The sequence below is a fragment of the Peromyscus maniculatus genome, chromosome 23 (genome assembly GCF_049852395.1).
Source record: "Peromyscus maniculatus bairdii isolate BWxNUB_F1_BW_parent chromosome 23, HU_Pman_BW_mat_3.1, whole genome shotgun sequence".
NCBI lineage: Eukaryota > Metazoa > Chordata > Mammalia > Rodentia > Cricetidae > Peromyscus > Peromyscus maniculatus.
In genome coordinates, this window is record NC_134874.1 from 2,960,001 (window position 1) to 2,974,063 (window position 14,063).

General features: G+C 52.3%; 1 protein-coding gene and 1 long non-coding RNA gene across 7 annotated transcripts in view; one reads left to right on the plus strand and one right to left on the minus strand.

Moving 5' to 3' along the window:
* LOC121825439 (uncharacterized) overlaps positions 1-1,516 on the plus strand; it is a 10,783-nt gene extending 9,267 nt beyond the window's left edge. For 4 of the 5 annotated variants that reach the window (XR_013047779.1, XR_013047780.1, XR_013047778.1 and 1 more), the window contains one exon: positions 1-1,516. This exon is cut by the window's left edge and continues 1,326 nt beyond it. This is a non-coding gene — a long non-coding RNA (uncharacterized LOC121825439). The other variant, XR_013047781.1, reaches the window with a different exon arrangement.
* Positions 1-14,063, minus strand: part of Myo18b (myosin XVIIIB) — a 214,287-nt gene that overhangs the window by 121,361 nt on the left and 78,863 nt on the right. For both annotated transcript variants that reach the window (XM_076560972.1, XM_076560971.1), the window contains exons 23-26: positions 10,728-10,856; positions 10,304-10,447; positions 8,971-9,060; positions 716-835 (exon numbers count right to left, since the gene is read on the minus strand). In XM_076560972.1, the coding sequence (XP_076417087.1) occupies positions 716-835; positions 8,971-9,060; positions 10,304-10,447; positions 10,728-10,856 (483 nt within the window). The remainder of the gene's footprint in view (positions 1-715; positions 836-8,970; positions 9,061-10,303; positions 10,448-10,727; positions 10,857-14,063) is intronic.

Consider the following 14,063-nt stretch of genomic DNA (forward strand, 5'->3'; position numbering starts at 1 on the left):
AAATGATAAGAGTTTATACTCCCAACCCTATGTCCATGCATTGGGAAATGAGTCCTCCGTATGGCACCGTGAAAGGTCAGGCCTAATGGAGGTCCTCACATCACTGGAGCCCTGGAAGGAATTACAGTGGTTCTTGTGAGACCCTCACATTAGTTCTTACAGAGGGCTATTATAAGGGGAGGGAGCCCGGAGCCTCCCTGTCTCAAGCTTTCTGTTCGGTTCAGTGATCTTTCCCCTCCTGCCATGACGCCAGCTGTCTTTGGCTTTTACCAAAGACCGAGCTAATGGGCCTAGCCCAAGACCTTCAGCCTCCAGAACCATGAGCTAGTTTGCTTTATAAAGAAACCCACTTAGAGATATTTTTGTTATAGTAATGAAAATGGAGTCAACTGGCCAAGACCGACCATTTCACGTATGACCATCCAAAGCCAGGGTTTGGTCACCTGTTACACATTTACTCCTGAGACGAGAATGGTGTCCCCTGTGTTTTTCCCACCCAAGTGTCTTCCAAGGTCACATGTATGATGCCTCCATTGCTAAGGTCACTACCCTCAGCATCTCTCAGGCCTTGCCTTAGGAAGACCCAACTGTCCCTAGGAGCCAGGACACAGAGGTCAGTTAGCCTGTGCATCTCAGGCTAACTGGTCCTGGAGAAGTACTAGTAACCAGGATGTCCTACTTCTGGCCACCCCACTAGATCCCCATGAGCTCTCACCTTGAGCTCCTGAACCTCTCGGAGCGCCTGAAGCCGCTCTGCCCGCTCACTCTCCAGTGCCTGGCAGGCCACGTCACCTTTGAAGCGTTCATCGGCAAGCTCTGAGGTCAAGTCTGTGATCTGAGGAAGAAGAAACCACAAGGACCGCTGACTCTTCTTTCCTCTACTCACCGCACACAGCACAGGACCATCCCGGGACAAACCACTCCTGGGGAGAGGCGAGGCGAGGCGATCCTTCTCCCTAAACAAAAGGCTAAGAGCTCGTACTTCAGGTTGTAACTGTTCATGGTGTGGGAGTACCCTGCCCAGCTCCTCTGATTCTCAGTTTTCTCCACTTTGAAAGGAAGGGAGAGAACTAACAGGACTGTTGTGGGGAATAAGTGAGATAAGCCCTGGAGAGTTTACTACAGTGCCTGGCACCCAGAAGGTACTCAACTAAAGACAGGTGCTTAGCAGAGGCTTTTAGCCATCAGTGAACCTGAGCCACCCTGTGGGACTGAGCATCGCTGTCCTCGAGTAAGACACACACACAGTTGCATGCTGCATGCAGAGCACTCGATGGCTCTCTGTGGGCTGTGGTACTGGCCCTGTGCCTTCCTGGCCTGTCTTCCTGGTGCACCTCACCTGTAATCTGTCCTTGGTGATTACATGGACCTGTTAAGAAGGGGATAGGGAATTAACAGGGCATGTGAGCTGAGTGTTTCTGAAGGAGCTGATGAAGGTGCCTTGCTTTCTCCTAAGCTGACAGACACAGGCACCAGCACCATAGGAGAGGAAATAAAGTGGAGACCTGGCCTCTCAGTCCATGCTGCTTTCTTCTCGGCTGTTTGAAAGACACCAGAAAGCATGGGACTGTGAATTAAGTGTGTGTGTGTGTGTGTGTGTGTGTGTGTGTGTGTGTGTGTGTGTACAGATATACTGTCCAGTGACTGTATTGTGAGTGTATCCTGTGTGTGTGTGCACACATGTGTACACGACATGGTCTCATGTAGCCCAGGCCATCCTTTAACTCTGGGTAGCTGAGGATGGCCTTGAACTCCTTCATCCTTCTGGGGTTATAGGCGTGGCCCATGTATATGTCATGCTGAGGATGGAACCTAGGGCTCCATTGTGTATTTTTAACTACAAGTATAATACGTGTGTGTGTGTGTGTGTGTGTGTGTGTGTGTGTGTGTGTGTATGTATGTATGTATGTAAAGTCGAGAGTTAGAGAATATGAAAAAGAAGCAGGTACAGGGTCAAGTCTAAGAACATGTTTTTTCTAACACACTAAGTCCAGTTAGTGCTGCTCACATGTGCACGGGTGTGGGCCATCAAAGGGAGCCCCAGAGATGTCCGTAAATGGTGACTCTCCCTTTCTCTTTTTTTCCACAGGGGCTCCAGTTGCCCTGAGACGCACATCTGTATTGTGGGTTTATTTTATTATTAATCATTATTTTGTTTTTTCAAGACAGGGTTTCTCTGTGTAGTTTTAGAGCCTGTCCTGGATCTCGCTCTGTAGACCAGGCTGGCCTCGAACTCACAGAGCTCCGCCTGCCTCTGCCTCCCGAGTGCTGGGATTAAAGGCGTGCGCCACCACCGCCCAGCTTGTGGATTTACTTTTAGTGCTCAGAAAATAAAACATTATCATGAATGAAAGTTCTGGGAGAACTCTGCCAGGCTGATGGGCCGCTTGCAACATCAACCACTGGGGAGGTTGGAGTGGTGCAAGTCCGGAGTCTCATCTCGATTCGTCTTGGGTTATCCTCAGCCTGTCTGATAGCCATCCCGTGTTCTTTGTCTGAGCTGACGTTCTGTGACCATCTGTGAATGGAACCTTTTGTGCTGTATTAACTTAGCACACCCCTGGCTTCCTGGCCACAGGCTAGGGATGTTCCAGCATCTGTGACATATGACCTTGTTTTCCATAAGCTACAACCGATGTTTCCCCCCAACGTACTAGAGAAGTGTTGATTCATGGTTTCTTTGTTCCAATACCATAACATTTCATAGAATGGTCACCATGTTGGATGGTGATAGGTAGCCTAGATCTGTTCCCAGGACATGGTCACTCATATTTAACTCCAGAACAAGTGACCTCTGAGGTGAGAGCTATGTTGTCGGGAAAACAGCTGTGCTACAGAAATCGAGGCCACTGCGCGGTCTATGGGCTGCCTTCTTTCCCTCTCCAGCCTGTCCTTGCCCTACTGTGGTCCAAACCACAGAAGCAGAGACAGCCAGACAGTGAGAGATGGGGAAGAACTCCAAGATCACAGAGCAAGCCAGCAGCAGAGCTGAGATTTGAACTCACATCTGTCTGCTGCAACTAGCGTCATGGCTCCCGAAGTGGGGCTTCCGGGGTCTCTGGGTGGGTGGCCTCTGAGAGAGGCCCTTCTGTGCTTCCTCAGTCTGCTGGCTTGAAATCATACACCCGGGAAGCCTTGCACACTTTAGGGTTAGTTAAAGTGCAGTCTCGCCACCAGAGTCCCCAAGGCCCCGCCAGGAAGCTGAGCTCAGGAGTAGAGGACAGAATCAGAGCGACCCAGTGTCCCCCTCCCCGTAACCCTGGCCTCTCTTTGCTGTGGGCAAGTTAGATTTGCTTGTGGCCTTGCAAACACTCCACGAGGCTGGGACAGTGATCGGTACAATCCGGGAACATCCAGGGCCACGCTCCTAACCACCTCCCACCCTGGGAATCTGCCTTGATCCCAAGCAGGGGCCCAGCAAAGGCTCGCTCAGACAATTAGTGTGAAATTTAATTTGTGCTAATCGGCCTGAGCGTGGGGAGCACAAAATTAATATAATGCATTAATTTTGAGTCTCATGGAACCCACAGTCTGGAGCCCGAAGGACAGTCAATTCCTTCAGCTACAGGAGACTACGGGATGCTCTCACGTGGGCCAAATCCACACAAAACTTCCCATTCCTCCTTCCCTCCCCCCTCCTTTTCATCCCTCTCCTCTCTTTTCCTCTCTCTCCTTCCTCCCCTCTCCTCCCCTCCCCGCTCCTTCCTTTGAAGCATGGGTAGAGGCCCTGTCTATGGAGGGGAGGAGGAAACCCCAACTCGGAATTTCAAAAACCAATTTAAGGATGGGTGATCTGGTTTGCAAACATAGCAGATTTTTACAGATGTCACAGGCCAGTTGACAGGAAATTGCTTTAACAACCCTCCCCGATCCACCGGGTGCTGGAATCAGCAGAAATGCCCTTTCTACTGAGGGACAATGGTCCCCGAGGACAAGCTGGGCAGAAGGGGACAGGAATGGCTGCTTGTTTCTATACAGTCTTAAGGGAAAGGAACTGGCCGGTCCTGGTGGCACGGGCTGGTTACCCTGGTGACCCAGAGGCTGAGGCAGAAGAACAACCTGTTTAAAGACCAATCTGCATGAAACAGCAAGACATTGTCTGCGAAAGAGGGTGGGGTTGCAGCTCTGTGATGGGGTGCTCACTGAGCGCGTGCGAGTCCTAGATCAATGCCCAGCACTGAGAAGAAAGCATCTGGCACAGTGGACAGCCCAGGACACACACTAAAAGCAGGACACCGCTAGGGGGTATGGCTGTCATTACCCGCGGGTCCTGCAGGCGTTATGCGCATACCTACTGTGTGTCAGGCCCTAGACTGAGGACACACAGGGTAATTAGAGATAAGTAACTACTGGGGAACTCATATCTCTTAGGCTGCCCGTGCCTTCAGGTCCGACTTTCAAAGATTCTCAAACCTGGGAAGAGCTTGGGGGAGGTGAATGGAGAGAAGAGGGGTCTCAGATACGGGGTCAGCCACAGGTGGATGCGGCTAGTGTTCTGCAGAGGGCAAGTGATTGATAGCAAGCGTGTGTGTGTGTGTGTGTGTGTGTGTGTGTGTGTGTGTGTGTGTGCAGGCACATGTGTGGAAACAGAGGACAACCCTGTTGTTTTTCTCTTTGTTGTTTTTTTGCTGTGGACGCCAGGCTACCTGAGCTGAGAACTTCCGGGCATTCTTGTGTCTCTGCCTGCCATCGCCCAGTGGGAGCGCTGGGATTACAGATCCTGTGCTATGCATTCAGCTTTTACACGCGTTCAGGGACTCAAACTCGGGTCTGCATGCTTGGTGGCAACCATCTCCCTGGCTCTTAATTGCATGTTTCAGCACAGCCAACAGACAGGATTTAAATGTCCCCAACACAACGACACCACCAGTGTCAACCACGTTGAGTGTGTGTGTGATCACTCTGCTTTGGCGTGTATGCTGCATACGTGTATTGACAGACCAACCCGGTGCAGATCGAAGGCCAGATAAGACGTGGACCTCGGCTGTCCTTGCTGGGCTGTGGCCAAAGACCCTGTGTGGACCTCTGACCTCTCTGCTGAAAGAGAGACTGAGTCAGCAGGTCCCGGACGGCCCCAATGCGGTGTCAGGCAGCTCAGGTGCCGAGTGTCACAGAACGGGTGGCCCTGGTCTGGTGTCCCTGCCCTCACAGCTGCCCTGGTCATCAGGCAGTTCTAGAACAAACGTCCAGCACAGTGGCTGTTCCAACGCTCGGTTACCTCCACAGACGGCCCAACCAGGCACACCATCGCTGCCCAGTAACGGTATTCAACCAAGTGATCGTGTCCACGAAGGGACAGTGCTGACCACAAGCCACTCTGAGAGACGGAGCCGACTCAGCCTCCTGACTGCAGATGGGGTGGGGGGGAACTGAGGCAGGAAGGTGTCAGCGCCGGCCTAAAGATGCGGAACCCATCCTGACAGGAGAGTAGATATTCTAAAGAGAGATGTGTGTCTCTCCTTGGCCATCAGACCATTCGAACTGGAACCGTGAAAAACAAAATTCAAAATGGAATTTCCCCCAAGGAAGTTCATGCAGGACGAAGGAAAAGGCTGAAGCCTGATGCTTGCCAGAGGACAAACTTGTAACTCAGAAAGAGATTTCACCCAGTTCTGACAACCTGCCAGACCGTGTGCTGGAGAGAGGGATCCCAGACAAGACGGGTCAGAGGCGGGCGGGGCCACGGCTTGACCAGGGTGCTTAGCTATCGGAGCCTCTTGTAGACTTGGGTCACTGGGCCTCTTTATTCTTCTTCCTAATGTGGCCGCACTGGATAAACCTTTCTCTGCTTTCCGACATGTCTAGCTGGCTTAGCCTAGTTCCCTGGGCTGTGGGGCCCAGGTGCTTACATCTGGTGACAATGCCAGCCCTCCTCCCCACCTACACCAACAAACCATCTCTGGGGCCTCATTTTACAAATGTGTGAGGGAATCTGGTGAGGAAGCAAGGTTTCCACGGGGCTGTCCTGTCGGAGCGGGCGGGCCGTGTTGAGAGGACACAGAGGGGTTCTGAGAGCAGGATGCGCGGAGGTCACTGGCCAGCCTTGGTGTACGTTCAGGGAGGAGGGCTTTGAGGACTCACCCAGCGCTTCACCAGGGAGGAAGTGAGCCCTCTGTCACCCACAGAGGCCACACTAAGTCTGGGTTCAGCATCTCTAAGCCTGGGGTCTGGTTGTGTCTGCTCTGTTAGGCTCTACAAGGACCTGCCCCAGATTCCACGGTAAGACCCACGCATCTGCAGCCGAGCTCATCTCAGAGCCGGTCAAAGAGGCAGCGAAGTGGGGCGGGGGGTCCCCTCCTGGGTCAAACCTTCCACGGATGAGGCCTGGAGAGCTGCAGCACGGTGCGTCCCTGGCTCCTCAGGCAGAAAAGCCCACACAACCCGGTAATAGTTAATTTCCAGCACGGAGATTAGCACCTTCCTTCAGATACAGAGTTACGTGGCACCGGATGCCGCAGTCTCCAACCCTCATTGACAAGATGGGTTTCGAGGACGAGAGGGACACCGCCGCCGCCGCCGCAGTGGGCGTGAGCTGCTTCTGATCACAAAAGTGATCCCCGCTGGCGGGCCACGGGTGAGACAAGTTACCAACCAGCACTGGACTCTGCGTGCTACAATATCGACCTGCCAGGGAAGCTGTCTCCACAGGAGTGGCAGAAGCAGGAAGGTTATGGGGGTGACCAGCGGCTTTCTGATCAGGTCTGAGGTCTGCTCCCCAGGCACATGCCTGACACTGTAAACCCTGGGGGAAGCCCGTGGCTGGGGAGCACCAGAGAGAAGGGACAGGAGAGGAAGGAAAGATGCCCTTCATCCTTGCGGCTGACTGTGACTTCGTGGTCAACCGCACTCTGGCATTGATAAGCCTCCTTTGTATTTTTCAGCCGAGCGCGGTACTACAGAAACGCTTCCACAGGGCCAGCAAGGTGGCTCAGCAGGTAAGCATGCTTGCTGCCCAGGCTAATGATCTGAGTGCAAGCCCCAGAACCTGCATGATAGAAGAAGGGAGGTACCTCTCCTTGTCATGTGTGTGTGGGGTTAGCATCTAACACAGAGGGAGGCCTACAGTGGCATTGTGGGCTGCAGGGCGCTGGCCGCTTATCTATGCCACACCAGCTTATTTGCCCACGGTAACACCGATTCGCATGCCAGAGATGTGGAGGCAGCCACACACGTCCCGGCCGGACCCCCCCCCCCGCCCCCCCGCCCCCCAGCCCTTCTCCATTCTGCCTGCCTGAAGCCTGAAGAGCACTTAGCGAGGCAATGATTTGCATTTCCTGATTGCTCTTTAGACGGAGCCTCTCCTCCTCGTGAGTCTATTTGCACTTCTGAGCGTGCAAAGCTTTGAAATGAGAATGTCCCTGATGACAGAACTTCATGGAAGATGGGGGAGAAAGAATGCAAGAGCCAGGTGTGTGTGTGTGTGTGTGTGTGTGTGTGTGTGTGTGTGTGTGTGCGCGCGCGCGCGCGCGTGCATGCACATGCACGCGCGTGCACACGTGCGTGCTGTGAAACACTGTCTTCTGGTTGCACTCATGAGCTCACAGCGACTGTGAAAACCTGCACAAGATCAAGCCAGTCAATGTTCCAGAAGGGAGGGGTAGGGACTCATGCCACATCCCAGCTGAGGCACTATTGCCAGGAGGAAGAGTCGTCTTCTCTAGGGGCATAGATGCTGGTAAGCTACCTGTGTTCCTGCAAGTGACACACACACACACACACATACATACATACATACACACACACACACATTCATGTGTATACACAGTCACACACACAGGCATACACAGGTACACACATATGCATACACACACGCACATGCATATACACATGCACACACACAAATACACAAGGCATACACACATGCACATACACACAGAGAGACATACATGCGCGCACACACACACACACACACACACACACACACACACACACACACACTGCTAATTAAATGTGGTAGGCCACCAAAAGAGGACAAGAAAGCAGGAGAAGGCTTGTTAGGAAGGAGTTCAGAGGAGTGGGAGGCGGTGAGAGGGGAGTATGATCAAAATAGATCATACACATGTGCGGCATTGTGAGAGGAGACATTTTCAGAATATATGTGCTTAGGGGCTGGAGCAACAGCTCGGTGACTATAAGGACTCACTGCTCTTCCAGAGGACCTGAGTTTGGCTCCCAACACTGGGAACTGCCTGTAACTCCCACGCCAGGGAATCCAGTGCCCTCTGCTGGCCTCCTTGGGCCCTGCACTCACATGCACAAACCCACACAAATCCAGAGCCAGTTAAAAAATAAAAACACATTTTAAACAAGTTTACCATCATCCTTGGCCACACTGACCAAGGCTGTAGGAGACCCTGCCTCAGAAAACAAAATTTCAACAGAGAAAACATCGGCGCAGTAGAAATGTTAACAGTGGATGGCGGCAGGTCCCCAGGGAAGGTGAGTGGGCTACTCGTTCATGAGGACTGTGTGTTTCCTGTAACAGCTTTTAAATAAATTATCAATAATTTGAGGAAAGGCAAAAAGGAAGCAGCCGGCCCATTCTGGGAACCATCTGTTCAGATTTTGATCAGTTTTTAATTTTCCCTATTGGATGGTTTGTCTTCCGGCAGACTGGAGCAAAGTATCCGAATGTTCTGGACTCAACCCGTAACATGTGTGACAACTTGGACTGAACGTATTTATCAGTATTTAGTGTGCCTTCACTTCACGCTCTAATCAACAGCCGCCCCTTATTTGGACATCCCTCGCCCCGACCCTGCTTTCTCCTTTCACGGTTTATGTAGGGAGCTTTTGTAGCATCGGCTGATTGTGAGGGGTCGGGAAGATGCTGGTGTGCCAGGGCCTCCCTTCCCTCCACCGTCACCATAAAACGGATGCCACAGCTGCCTGAGCATCACCGGCCACGGCACAGGCCCTTCCCCCCTCAGCGGGTGCTCAGGGAGTCTGGGTGGGCAGCGGCTGGCCTACCTTGCTCTCCAGCAGGTCTGTGTTCTGCCTGAGCTCACTTCTCGACTTCTCCGACTTCTGCAGCTTCTGCCTCAGCAGCATTAGCTCCTCCTGCAAGACAAACACCCATGTGGAAGCTGCCTGGGACGGGCCTTACGGTCCACTCCTGTGAGGAGAAGTCTCGGGGGGGGGGGGGGGGGCTTCAAGGACAGGACGCTACTTAGTGAGCTCTTCAAGGGCTACAGGGAGGCCCGGGCAGTCCACATTTGCTGAAAGGATGTAAAATGCTCACATCATGTTAGTCGGGTTCATCACTCCACACACATCACGGCATCAGGACTCTACATCCCACCCCATAAATTCACACAGCAATTATTTTTCAATTAAAAATAAAACTTTTTGAAAAGGAGTAGCTGGTGATGGCATGGTTATCAGTCAGCACGCCTGGGCTGTCACCCAGATGCTGTCACCTCCCCTCCATGATTTCCACAACATCCATGCTCTTGGGAGCCTGGTCCACATAGCCTAGTCTAAGGGCTGAGTGCCCAAGTCCAGATGGGGCCAATGCTCAGCCCTTGACCGCATGTATGTGGCTGTGCAGAGGGCACTCAGTGCTTCACCCTCATAAGTGCCACTCTCTCCCCAGGGGCAGCTCTCCAAGCCTGTGATGCCATCGTTGGAAGGAGCAGCCGGTGGCAGGGTGAAGCATAGGCTGTGAGCATAAGGGAATACTATACTGCACTAAAGAAGAATGAGGAAGGGCTCCCCGAAATGCCCCTGGGGGTGTTTAGAATAGATTGGCAAGAGCACAGCACAGGCTTCACAAGGTATGTGTCACCCACAGGGCCTGGGATCAAAGTGCCAGATTTCAGGCTCTTTCCAATTTGGGGACATTTGCATGGACTTGGCAGTGGTTATTTTTAGATGAAGCATGCATGGCCTACCTCCTGTTTACTGTTTGTTCGAGAAATAAAAGAGACTTGTGTGTAACTTGGTCATTTTTGTAAAAAGTAAACATCAGAAAGCACATATCAGGAGCTGTCCAAAACAACTGCCCACATGAGGTAGGTGTGTGTGTGTGTGTTGAGGATGGAGGGATGACAAGGGTTTCTCTGAGAGATGCAAAAGCCCCATGACTGAGGTCAGAACAAGCCATGTAGCCCAAGGGAAACTGGTGCATTTGACTAGCATCCCAGAGAACATCCTCATTTGGGAACACATCCTCTGTTGATGGAAGCCTTTAACCAAAGGCATGGAGGACTGCTGAGCAGCTGGTCGCTGCCCACCATGGCCCTGGGTGCTGGGTTCAAGCATGAAGGTGGGCAAGTGCCACCACCCAGAAGCACAGACCCACCTCCTTGGCTCGAAGCTGCTCCATGCTAAGGGTGGGGCTCAGCAGGGGCCGGAGAGACGCCAGAAGCCTCCACCATGGCCAGTTCTTGACCTCCAGGAACACAGCCAGGTTCTTCTGGATGCACTGTGTGGCCAGCTTCCGGATCTGCAGAAGGAAAATGTGGGTGTATGGGGGTCTACCCGCCTGGGAAAGAGGACGGGAGGATGGGAGGACAGAGCAATGGAGGAAACAGAGGCACAGCCTCTGTCTATTCCAGGTCATCTACAGCACCGGCCAGCAGGGGGTGGTCCACACCACAGTGAGCTCTTGCATTAGCACTTGCTCTGGGGCATCCCTCGGATGGGGTCTCATGGGGGATGCACAGTCATGCATGTTCAATCCAGATCCACATGATCAGAGTCTGCTGATCGACACAACACAGTACCTTCAGCTTCTTACATTCCTGGCGAGACAGAAAGCCCCTGCAAGCTGCTTGGAAGAGAACGATGTTCCGGGACACCAGCTTCTCTCGTTGCCTCTCTAGCCTGGAAACCACACCTGCCTTGAGGAAAACCTGGGGGCCAGGAGAGGAAGACACAGGTGAGGCCTCTGCCTAGCCGGGATGTCTGGGGGTGCCACTCGGAACCCATCTCTCTTCTCATGATGCAGATGCGGCTTAACAGGAATCTCAGGGCTGGAAGTGGTCTGTCTTCCTGCGGCTCCTCCTGCCTCCGGTCCCTGGCTACCCCAGCGTGCTCCAGGCATCTGTAGCAGGATAGATGCCACCCTAGGGCCTTACAAAGGCAGAATCTGGGGCTGGAGATGTGGCTCAGTTGGCAGAGTACTTGCCTAGCAAGCAGGAAGTCCTGGAATCTATCCATACAGCATGGTACTGCATGTGGGGACCCCAGCACTCGGGCAGTGGACGAGGGAAATTAAGAAGTTCTAAGTCACCTTTGGCTAGTGGTGAGTTCAAAGCCAGCCTGGGCTACATGAGACACTGTCTCAAAACAAACCATGGCAAGAACACAAAGGAAAAGAAAAGAGAAAGGAAAGGCCCCGTTGAACCACTGCCTGAATCCCCCCACCCCCCGATTCGGGTGGAAAGTTTGACAGTCACCAGCAGCGTAGAGTGCCTACAGTCCTCTGGGACAAATTCCCCCCTGGATGGTAGTCAACGCAGGTTCTGAGGTCTCGTCCCAGGCTCTCTTGAGCCCATGCACTTGGGCTGGCCCCAAAATGTTCATTTTTTTGATCATTGACAAAGCTACCTGACAGATGTTTACTAAAAACATTCAGATTCGGCGTGGAAGCAGGGGCAGAGGCTGGGGGTGGGGGTGGGGCATTGCCCTCCTGGCTCCTGCATCCCTCCCCTGAGCTGCTAGGCTCCTGCCGGAGTCCACACCTGCCAGGCTGCAGAACATCAATAATGGATGAAGATGTTGTTGGTGCTGAGGTCAATACTGTAGCACCCCATGGGGCGGTCCATGAACAGGCTGCAGGGAACAGGGTGCAAAGACTCAGAAGCCCAGGGATGCCCATCGGCAGAAGTCAAAAGGCAGGAGGTTCTGGGGTTGGGTTAAAGGGATTTTAGAGACCCGAGGCTCTGGAGGCAGGGTGTGTCCTTGACTGCACACCCTACAGTTCAGTACGCCCTCAGTATACCCTTGGTCCACCTCCCTGCACACCAAGGAATGGTGTCTTAGTGGCGGACTTTGTCAGAAGGACCCAAGGGTGTCATCTTCTCTTACGTCACCGCATGGCCCTGAGTTGGTGACATTGTCAACTAATGGATAATGTTCGTCGAGTGCTTAGAACAGACTAGAACTTGGCAGGCAGGATTGCAGACGGTTGCTATTTTGACTTTTTGTTTTGTGTTTTTGATTTTGTTTTCCCTGACAGGACTTTTCTGTGTAGCCCTGGCTGTCCTGGAACTCAATTTGTAGACCAGGCTGACCTCAAACTCAGAGCGATCTGCTTACCTCTGCCTCCCAAGTGCTGGCATTAAAGGTGTGTGCTACCACTGCGTGGTGATTTTCCCATTGTATTGGAGGAGAGACAAAGGCCTCCTCCATGCTCAGTTACCAGTGTGCACCACCACGCCCAGTTTTTTACATGGGTTCTGCGATAAACACTTTAATGGCTGCGCTGTCTCCCCAGGCCCAGGCATCTACAATTTCCAAAAGCCCTTTGCTCTGTGTCCAAGCTTAAGCTCCAAATTGTCCCACTGTGGGAATCAGTCACCCAATTAATTCAATAGCTGATGACTCAGAAAACGAGACTCGAACCCAGGACCTGGGTTCACACAGCAGAAGTTTGAATTCCAAAGGGAATTTGAATCTAACTGGGACAAAGTTCTCCATCCATTCTCATTAAAGGGCCCCTGGGCCCATGGGAAGGTGAGAATGAGCTCCACTGAGGAGCCAACTGTTTCATAGATCAAAGAGAGTGCTTGCTGTGACCCGGGACCACCAAGAGAATCAGCCTCACTGAAACAGAGACAGAGCCATTCCTGCCCCTCCGATTGCTCAGTCATGACTGTATTAATTTCACAAACTGGTGAGTCCCAAGAGCTGCCATTAAAAAAAAAAAATCAGTGATCAAAAATGATGACAGCATTCTTCATCTATTACAGTAGGTGGCGGGCGCTGCCCAATCCAAGATTGATTAAGTGTGAGGCTTTCATTTAAAAGATAATTGGAAAGACTATGCCGAGGGTGGGAGCCAGTCCACAAGACCTCGGCCCTGCGGAAGCGGGTCTTGATCTGTGTGTCTTTTTTCCCTTCTCCTTTTGAGAACACGTAACCGAGCAGTCCAACTCCATGTGGAGTCACACTTGGTCAGGCCCACAGCACAAACCTTGATAAGGTGCCAGGGGCTAGAACAATCACAGGGGGGAAAAATCTAAAAGATTCCTTTCTCATGGATTCGGCTGCTTGTCGGACCTGAGCAGAGAGGAGCATCCTGTACCCCACCTCTAAGGAACGCACCGGGGCTCACTGCTATTCTTGATCTAAAAACCGCAAAAGCCACACTTTCCAAAAGGTCTTGTTGGGCACAGTTCCTGTGAACGTGCTAAGGAATGAGTTCCTCTTCTTGGAGTCATTTCACAGATGAGAGGAGTTTTAGTTCTTTTACAAATAACAACAACAACAAAAACAGATTTCAGTGCCCTAAAGACTCATTACCTTTAGTATGTACTTGTGTTCATCTGCATGCATGTATGTACACCACACTGTACACGCAGGTGCCGAGTGGAGGCCAGAACAGGGCATTGGATCCCTTGGAACTGAGTCACAGGCAGGCCACCACGTGGGTGCTGGGAACAAAACTCAGGTCCTCTGCAAGAGCAGCCGGTGCTCTTAACCAGCAAGCTAATACTCCAGCTCTGAGGGGTTTAGTTCTTTAAGCATTAGAATGTGCCTTTATCTGATAAGTAGCTTTACCACCCACGGATAGATGCATTCTGTAAGGAGCAGTCCCGTGGCTCTGCTAAAGGACCCGGGCCAGAAGCAGAGAGCAGGCTCCATGCTACACATGTGGTGACTGAGACAAGAACCAGTGAGGATGTCTTGAGCCTGGGCAGGGAATGGGGGCAGCTGCTTCTCTTTCTCCAACTGGGCTTTTCTGTGGCTTCCCACCTGTCAGATTCCACAACGGCAAAATTTCTGTACCTGTCCCAGGGCACCCAGACCCGTATTGAGCTTGCCTTCTCAGAGGTCACCTTGACCTCCACCACTGCCAGTGAAAACGGAGCATTGTGCAGCGACAATTATGTATT